General features: G+C 65.2%; 1 protein-coding gene across 1 annotated transcript; it reads left to right on the top strand.

The window, feature by feature from the left end:
- Nucleotides 1–3,549: 3,549 nt before the first annotated feature.
- Nucleotides 3,550–7,176, top strand: HMX1 (H6 family homeobox 1). Its single transcript, XM_040625408.1, has 2 exons — nt 3,550–3,946; nt 6,524–7,176. The coding sequence occupies exons 1-2, from the start codon at nt 3,550–3,552 to the stop codon at nt 7,174–7,176; spliced, it is 1,050 nt and encodes a 349-aa protein (XP_040481342.1).
- The last annotated feature ends 770 nt before the right edge of the window (nt 7,177–7,946 follow it).

The raw sequence follows: 7,946 nt of genomic DNA, 5'->3' as shown, positions 1-7,946 counted from the left end.
GTGGGTCGGCGTCAGGGGGAGCTAAGCACAAATGGGACTGGGGAAAGAGATGAAGGAAGCAAGAGTAAGACGGAATTTGAATGTAAAAGTGGACATTCCCCACGGTGGGTGTAGAGATTACTTAAATATAAAAAATGAATACATAAACGTGGACATTCCCTAAAATTATTTTTTTAAAAAAGGCTTATTAAGACCACACACAACAGGTGGTGGCTGGCTGCGGTTTGCCGACTCCTGATCGGAGCTGCGGGGACGATTCCCACCAGCACTTCTTTGCGCTATGGGGCATCTGTGGCTATCAGCCCTGAGCTAGGCACTTGGGACCCAGGTGACAAGGCCCGGTCCCTGCTCATTGTCCGGCCGAGAAGAGCACTGGGTGTCCTCTAGGACAATTTGCTGGGACTCTACGGGGTCCCCCTGCACAGGGGAGAGAGAGAGCTGGAGTGGGTAAAGGAAGGACAAGAGTGGACCGAGAAGTAAGGAAGGGTGGCCGTGGGGGTGCCTCACAGAGCTGGAGACGCAGAGAGATGACAACCTGACTTGGAGGCTCTGCTTTTCTGCACCAGGGGTCCCTCTGCCCCACGCTCAAGGGTGACTGAAAACTTGAGCTCTGGCCCCCTGAGTGCCAGAAACCCCGCTCAGGTCAGGGCCTTGTCGTGGCGGGGTCAGTCTGCAGAGAGTGCCCCGACCGCGGACCCACTGTGGGAGACTGTCCTGGGGTTGAGAACAGTCAGCCCTCGGAGTGGCCCACCAGGCAGAAGGCGCAAAGCCTCCACGGCTGTGGTCCCTGGCTCCTGCCTCTGCCCGCACGCCTGTCTCAGAACCGGCTTCTCCTCCCACCTGGACGGGGGGGCTGTCCTCCGGGACCCGCGTGGCGCACAGAGGCAGGAGGCCTGGGCGAGCACCATGCGGCTCCCTCCCCTCCATAACAGACCCCGCGCCCCAGAGGCGACCATCTGCCCGCTCTCTCGATGACTGCGCGGAGCACTTGGGCTCTGCCATCACAGTCTTGGCGAACCGGTGCCGCGCCCTCCGCAATCACGGGGAGGCGGCGAGAAGGCCCAGGCTTCTCCGCTCGCGTTCAGCCTGTCCCCTCGCACCCCGACCTTCCTCACCCCGTCCTGGGTGCGCCCAGCCTCCCCAAGAGTCTGCCGAGGCAGGGCGCTTCCTACCAGAGGTTCATAGGAGAAGAAACCCAGATCGGAGGGGAGGCGCCCTACCCAGGGCCGCACAGCCAGAGGGCAGAGAGAATTAAAACCCAGACTCCCAAGGAAGCCCCCACTCTCGGGGTGCGTGGAAATAACGGGAGTAAGGGCACCAACCTCTCAAATGTGCAGAAGGTGGGCCCAGGACAATTTGCCTTAAGTAGGTGGTTACTGGAAGCCACCCACCCCACAGCCATTGTCTTTCTACCTGGGTCTGTCTCTGGCCTCAGTTTCCTCAACTATCAGAAGTACGCTCCGTCTGATCAGATTACACCATGCGATTAGCCCCGGGGTAGCACTTCCCTTCCCAAAGGACTGAGGCTGCCATTTCTTCCCTGGGCTTAGCCCCTTCTGGCTCTACCCCTGGAGTTTCTCTGACCCTGGGTGCCCCCAGGGAACAATACTTGGGAGACCCCAGCTCTTCCCTAAGACCCCAGCTGTCTCCACTTTTGCTCGGCATCCTTTTCTACACAAAGTGGGAAGAACCTTCATCCCTGTGTCTGCCTCCAGGCTGGGGTGAGTCCCCGTCTTTTACGGTCTTTGTCCTTTCTGGGGCAGAATGTGAGGGCCAGAGAAGACCCGCCCAGCATCTGGTTCTCCAGGCTGCAGAAACGCACCCCCCCATGTCGGTGCCAGCACCGGGAACTCCCGGGCTGGTGAGAGGCTGACCAGGGGAAGCTGGCTGGAGGCAGGCACTCCAGGGAAAGCACTCAGGGCGCCCAGCGTTGCAGAGTCCCGACGTCTATGCCTTGTCCTGGCTTGGTGTCCGGGCCTCACCACTCGGCTCCCCCACCGGACTTCGGGCCCTCCGCGCTGGGAGGAACTGGAATTACAGGCCTGCCAGAGCTACTTACCGTCTGGGGTAGTCTCTGCTCACCTCGCCTCTGTTTTCCCTTCTGGAAAATGGGGTCGATGCTCCCGTGCGGTGGCTGATCACAGACTTGTAACGAGCCAGGAGCCCTCCTGCAGCCCTGCAGCCCTGCGGCCCTTCCGGGAGAACGCGGGCAGCACTCGGTTGGACTGGAGGCCCCTGGCTGGCACTGGGGGGGGGGGGGCAGGATGTATCTCTCTGAGATAACCCCCGTCCGATGAAGCTGGCTCCACCCGCGCGACCGCGCTGCGAGCCAGGTCACAAGGTTACTCCTGAGCGGACACAGCCCCAAGGGTGGCGGCGTGGGCCGGGATGCACTTTTGTCCCCGCGCTCCCTGCTGCAGAAAGGGGAGGAGACTCGCCACGGGTTCAGTCTAGAAACGGAGGCCCAGTGTGGGATGGGGCCTGCTCCCAAGACTTCCTTGGCCAGGGGCAGTAGCTCCCGCCCGCCGACTAATGCCCGGGCCTGCCTGGGAGCGGGACTCTGGGGAGCCGCTCGCACTCCGCGGGTCTTCGGGCGCGCTGCGGGCAGGGGGAGCGGGGGTGGGGGCGAACATTTCCTTACGTTCTGAGACTGAGCCTGGCACGAGAGAGTTGTATGGCACCGCATTTGGCACGGAAAGCATATTTTATTAAGTGTAAATATTGAAATATGCCACAGCTTTGCAGCCCCAACACCAAGAGTCTTTAAAAAAATGGCTGTGGCCCAGTCTCTGACGGTTTCTTGGAAGTCCCGGGGTCTTTACGCCCCCTGTGCACACGCACATCCACACACACGTGCACACACGCACATACCACACTCGCGAGCGCGCGCATAGTTACTCACGCTTGGTCCAACACTCTCCCCGCGGCGAGGCAATTACGACCGCGGCGGGACGGTGATTGGCCAGCCCGCCTCTCATCGGGGCCCCGCGGCCAATGGGCGGCCGCCCGGCCGAGGCCCCGCCCCCGCCCTCCTCCCCCGGCCCGGGCGGCGAAGGCTCGGGGAATGGATCACGCTGGGCCGACCCCGCCGCGACCCCCGGCCCGGGCCTTCCCGCCGCCCGCCCTCGGCCGCGCGACCGCCCGCGCGCTCCGGCCCCGGCGGCGTCTCCGGGCAGCTGCCGAGCTCGGGGCCCGCCGCGGCGTCCTCGGGCTGCGCCGGCGACCCGCCCGGCCCGCGCCGCCCCGCCCCGCCCTTGCCGGCCCCTCCCGCCCTCCCGCCCCAGCGGCCGGCCTCGGAGCGGCGACCAGAGCGGCGACGTGAAAGGCTAGCGAGGCGGTTGCCCGGCCGGCTGTCGGCGCGCACCCGCTCCCGGCCCAGCCCAGCCCCGCGCCGAGGCCGCCGCCCGCCCGGCGGGGCCCGACGCCAGCGCTCCCGGCGGCGGCTGCAGGCCCGGCCCGCGCGTGCGCCGGGGAGCCGCGCGCCACTGTCCCAGGCGGGGGCCCGGGACCCCGAGGAGCCCGGCAGAGCCCGACGGGCTCGCAGCCGCGATGCCGGACGAGCTGACGGAGCCCGGGCGTGCCACGCCGGCCCGCGCCTCCTCCTTCCTCATCGAGAACCTGCTAGCAGCCGAGGCCAAGGGCTCCAGGCGGGCGGCCCAGGGCGGCGGCGGCGGCCGCGAGGACGAGGAGGAGGACGACGACGACCCGGAGGACGAGGACGCGGAGCAGTTGCGGCGGCGGCGGCTGCAACGGCGGCGGCAGCTGCGCGCGGGCGCGGGGCCCACCGGGGAGGCGCGGGCGCGGGCCCTGCTCGGGCCGGGCGCGCTGGGCCTCGGTCCCCGGCCACCCCCCGGGCCCGGGCCGCCCTACGCGCTGGGCTGCGGCGGCGCGACGCGCTGGTACCCTCGGGCGCACGGCGGCTACGGAGGCGGCCTCAGTCCGGACAGTGAGTGGGGGCGCCGGGAGCGGTGGGCTGGCAGGGACTGTGCTCGAGGGCTTTGGGTCCGTCGGAGGCCTTTCTGGGCCACTCTCCTCCTCGCGTGTAGCGGGGCGGGTTTGGAGGTCCGCTCCCCGGGACAGAGTCCCCACAAGGCTTCGGCGTCACCCGTCGGCGGGCTCTGCGAGTCCCAGCGAGGCTGGAGAGCCTGCGGAGAGGAGCCCGGGACCGGGGACGACGGACCATTGAAGCAGAGCGAGGGAAGGGGGCTGGAAAAAGACAGGGAAAGACGGAGAGCTGGGAGAGGGTGGGAGAAGAGGGAGGGATGGAGGAAGAAGGAGAGGGATGTGAGGAGAGAGGAAAAGAGAAGACCAGACACAAGCCCTGTGGGTGATGGTGAGCAGACAGGGAGGTAAGGGGCAGCAGAAGAAATGAGGACAAAGTAGAGTCCAACCCGAAACGTGAAGGGGCTGGAGCAGAGGGAGCCACTGTTGGGGGACTGGATAGTGGAGGGGGAGCAGCTGTGCCCCCAAATCCCATCTCCTCTGAGAGCTGCAGATGGGCTAGGGCCCACTGGGCCTCCCTCTTGGTCCTCCTAGGCAAGAAGGGAGCCTGTTCTGAAGCCCCCAGTCCCACCCCTCTCTCTTCCTTTTCTGCCCCTCCCCCTCCCATGCCTTTGTTCCCTGCTGAGGGCTCAGAAGCTGGGAGTGGGGGGTTCTCAGCCCCAGAGCTGCCCACCCCTCTTGCCCTGAGTTCTGCTCTGTCGCCCAGGGCTCATTGCCTCCCTTGGGGACCTGCCCTTTGGAGGAAGACCCCTGGGAGGAACACCAGGAAGTTCTTCCAGTGCTGGCCCCCAGGCTTGGCCCGCAACCCCCCCCCCCCCCACACACACACACTATAAAGTCAGCTGAAGATCTTCCAGGCTCTTGCTCCAAAATCCATTAGTGTGCGCTGGAGGGTAGGTGGCCAGACCCCTCTCACCTCTTGAATAAACCCCCTCTCTGGAGCGGGAGTGACCCTTCTGCAAAGGGACCCACCTCACAGAGCCCATACCCAGAAAAGTCTGCCCCCCCCCCTTTCACGTATACTGGATCAGGGCTCGGTGGTTTCCCTGAAATCAAGCGATCACATTTAGTGCCCCCCTGGGAGTGTTTCTGAGAAGGTCTGGTAGGGTGAGATGTGTCCCCACCTTGCCCCAGGGTGTTCTCCCCCTGCAGCCCGGGTAGCAGCTCCTGACGATGTGGCTTCTTGTTTCGTGCAATGCGGGTTAGGGCCCAGGGTTCCCCCAGAGCCGGCAGGCATGGCGCGCTGTCTCGTGATAGTGCGTGGGCCGCTGTGAGTCTGGGGGCTTCGGGTGTGATGGGGAGGAGAGGCTCCTCCTATCTGGTAGCCTGGAACCTGACTCCCGGTCAGGCACTGGGAGGGCTCGCACCACCGGGACTGGGCAGGGGCGCCCTCGAATCTGCACGCCTCCGGGGGCACTGGGGTATGGCCCAGGCCACACACACAAGCCCAACGGTGTTGCCATATCTTGTAAACATTCACGTTGCCGGCACACCACTGGCTTCCGAGGGCTGGAGGGGGGGCGGCCTGAATCCTGCATGTTGGCCGCTGCAGTCTTCAAGGGGAGCCTGGAATCTGGACTAGCGCTGTGACCTGGGCGGCTCTTTCACCCGGAGCCACCATCCCTTGCCAGTCCTGGGCGGCATCTCCTTAGTGGTGGGAGACCAGGTGGAGTTCAGTATTTGGGGCTGGAGCTCAGGAACCCCTGCAGCCTTCTGTAACCCCGAGGCCATGGGCTCAACCACAGCTGCACACAGTGGTTGGGATGCGGTGCAGCCGTTGTGTTTTTGCAGAGCCCCGTTTGTATTTGTACTGGGGGGAGAGTGGACACGTAGGCCTCTGTGGGTATTTGGGTGAGGGTTACAGGAAGTGGGGAGTGGGTGGGTATCCCAGTGTCACCTGGAGTTTTGTTTGGGGGACTGTTTGCATTTATTCTTCTGTGGGATGTTTCCATGCAAGCGGGAATTTTGCCTCCGCTTCTGAAAGCGGATGAGGAGTGTTATGGAGGCGGGTCTCTAGTTCTGTGTCTGGGGCCCTTGGTGTAGGGCTAGGTGCTGGGAAGTCAGGGTGCCCTTGTTTGTTTTCCAGTGCACACAGGTGTCCCGGAGGGGAGGACATCCTTCCTCCCAGCGGCGTGGTGCCTGCGAGGCTCTGTCCTGGTTCAGTGCCGAGCCAGTGGTTTCTGGAATCTTTCTTCTTTCTGTTTGCATTTTTGTGTTTCTTTTCTTTCCTCTTTCCCCTTTCGTCTTCTGGCGTGGATGTGCAGCTCTGAGTGAGAGTGTTATCAGCCCGTTGGTTTCCAGTATTGCTCTCTGGTCTTCCAGCTCACCTCTTCCTACCTCTGCCTTTCTCCATGTCTGGGCGAGATCTCCAAGCAGCCGAGCGGGATGCAGGGCCCTGCGCGGGGACTATTTCCCTGCTGGCAGCTGTGGGTGAGCCCATGGGTTGGGGGGCAGCCGGCCGCAGTGATTGGGTCTGGGGATCAGCCCCAGAACCAACCCTGTGCCCCTCTCTCCCCTGCAGCCAGCGACCGGGACTCACCAGAGACGGGCGAGGAGATGGGCCGCGCCGAGGGCGCTTGGCAGCGGGGCCCCGGGCCGGGAGCGGTGCAGCGAGAGGCAGCCGAGCTGGCGACGCGGGGCCCAGCGGCTGGCGCGGAGGAGGCGGTGGAGCTGGCCGAGGCCCCCGCCGTGGCGGGCGAGGCCCGTGGCGGCGTCGGCGGCGGTCGCAAGAAGAAGACGCGCACGGTCTTCTCGCGCAGCCAGGTCTTCCAGCTCGAGTCCACTTTCGACCTGAAGCGCTACCTGAGCAGCGCGGAGCGCGCGGGCCTCGCCGCCTCCCTGCAGCTCACCGAGACACAGGTCAAGATCTGGTTCCAGAACCGTCGCAACAAGTGGAAACGGCAGCTGGCGGCAGAGCTGGAGGCGGCCAGCCTGTCCCCACCGGGCGCGCAGCGCCTCGTCCGCGTGCCGGTGCTCTACCACGAGAGCCCCCCGGCCGGGGCCGCCACCGGGCCCCCGGCCGCCGCCGCGCTGCCCTTCCCGCTGGCGCCCGCCGCGCCCGCGCCGCCCCCGCCGCTGCTTGGTTTCTCCGGGGCCCTCGCCTACCCGCTGGCCGCCTTCCCGGCAGCTGCCTCCGTGCCCTTCCTGCGGGCGCAGATGCCCGGCCTTGTGTGAGCCCCACCCGCTGGGCCCGCTCCCTGGAGCCGCTGGGGACCTCTAGGGCGGCCTACATAAAGCTGGGGGAGGGCCAGGAGCTCCTAGGGCCCCTCTGCGCCTGATCACAGGCTGCTGTGCTGGCCAGAGCCCTGTCCGAAGCTCGTCCAGAATGTAACAGAGATGTCTTCACCGTGGCACCCAGACAGGCTGGACCCCTGGCAGGGAAGAGGGCATCCCGGAGAGACTGTGCACCAGGCAGCCCAGAGCCCCCGCAGGACAGGCCTCCACTAGGGAGCAAGTTGAGCCAGACCCGCTGCAGCCAGCGAGCACCCAGGCCCAGTGCCCCGCAAAGGCAAACAGGCTGTCCAAGGTGCTTCAAGGTGACCACTCCCCAACACGGCCCCCACCCAACATACACGTCCCTTCCCAGGACTGTGCCGGACCCCAGACAGCAGGCCTCCGGAGGACTGTGACCAGCCTCAGGGCCTTGCCAGTGGGCCCCGCAGAGGGAGAACCCCAGGGAGAGCGCCCCTGTGCAGGGGAAGGGGCGAAGACCCGGCTGGTGGCGCTTGCGTCAGTGTCCCTTCTGCAGACAGGGCTGGACTGGGGCTTCTCTCCTGGGACCTGGCCTCCAGTTCTTTTGGGGAAGACTTTTTTAAACATGAATCTACTTATTTGCGTATGGAATAAAAGGGACGTTTTCTGGACTGTTTTCTGCTGCTTCGTGATCACTGGGGCGGGCCTCTCCTCGATAGCCGGCCAGGGTGGGTGCCGTCTGTGCCTCCTTC

This window comes from Ursus maritimus, unplaced genomic scaffold (genome assembly GCF_017311325.1).
Source record: "Ursus maritimus isolate PB19 unplaced genomic scaffold, ASM1731132v1 scaffold_8, whole genome shotgun sequence".
Classification (NCBI taxonomy): Eukaryota; Metazoa; Chordata; class Mammalia; order Carnivora; family Ursidae; genus Ursus; species Ursus maritimus.
Note: the sequence above shows the minus strand (reverse complement) of the source record. Positions and strands in the feature narration are given on the sequence as shown.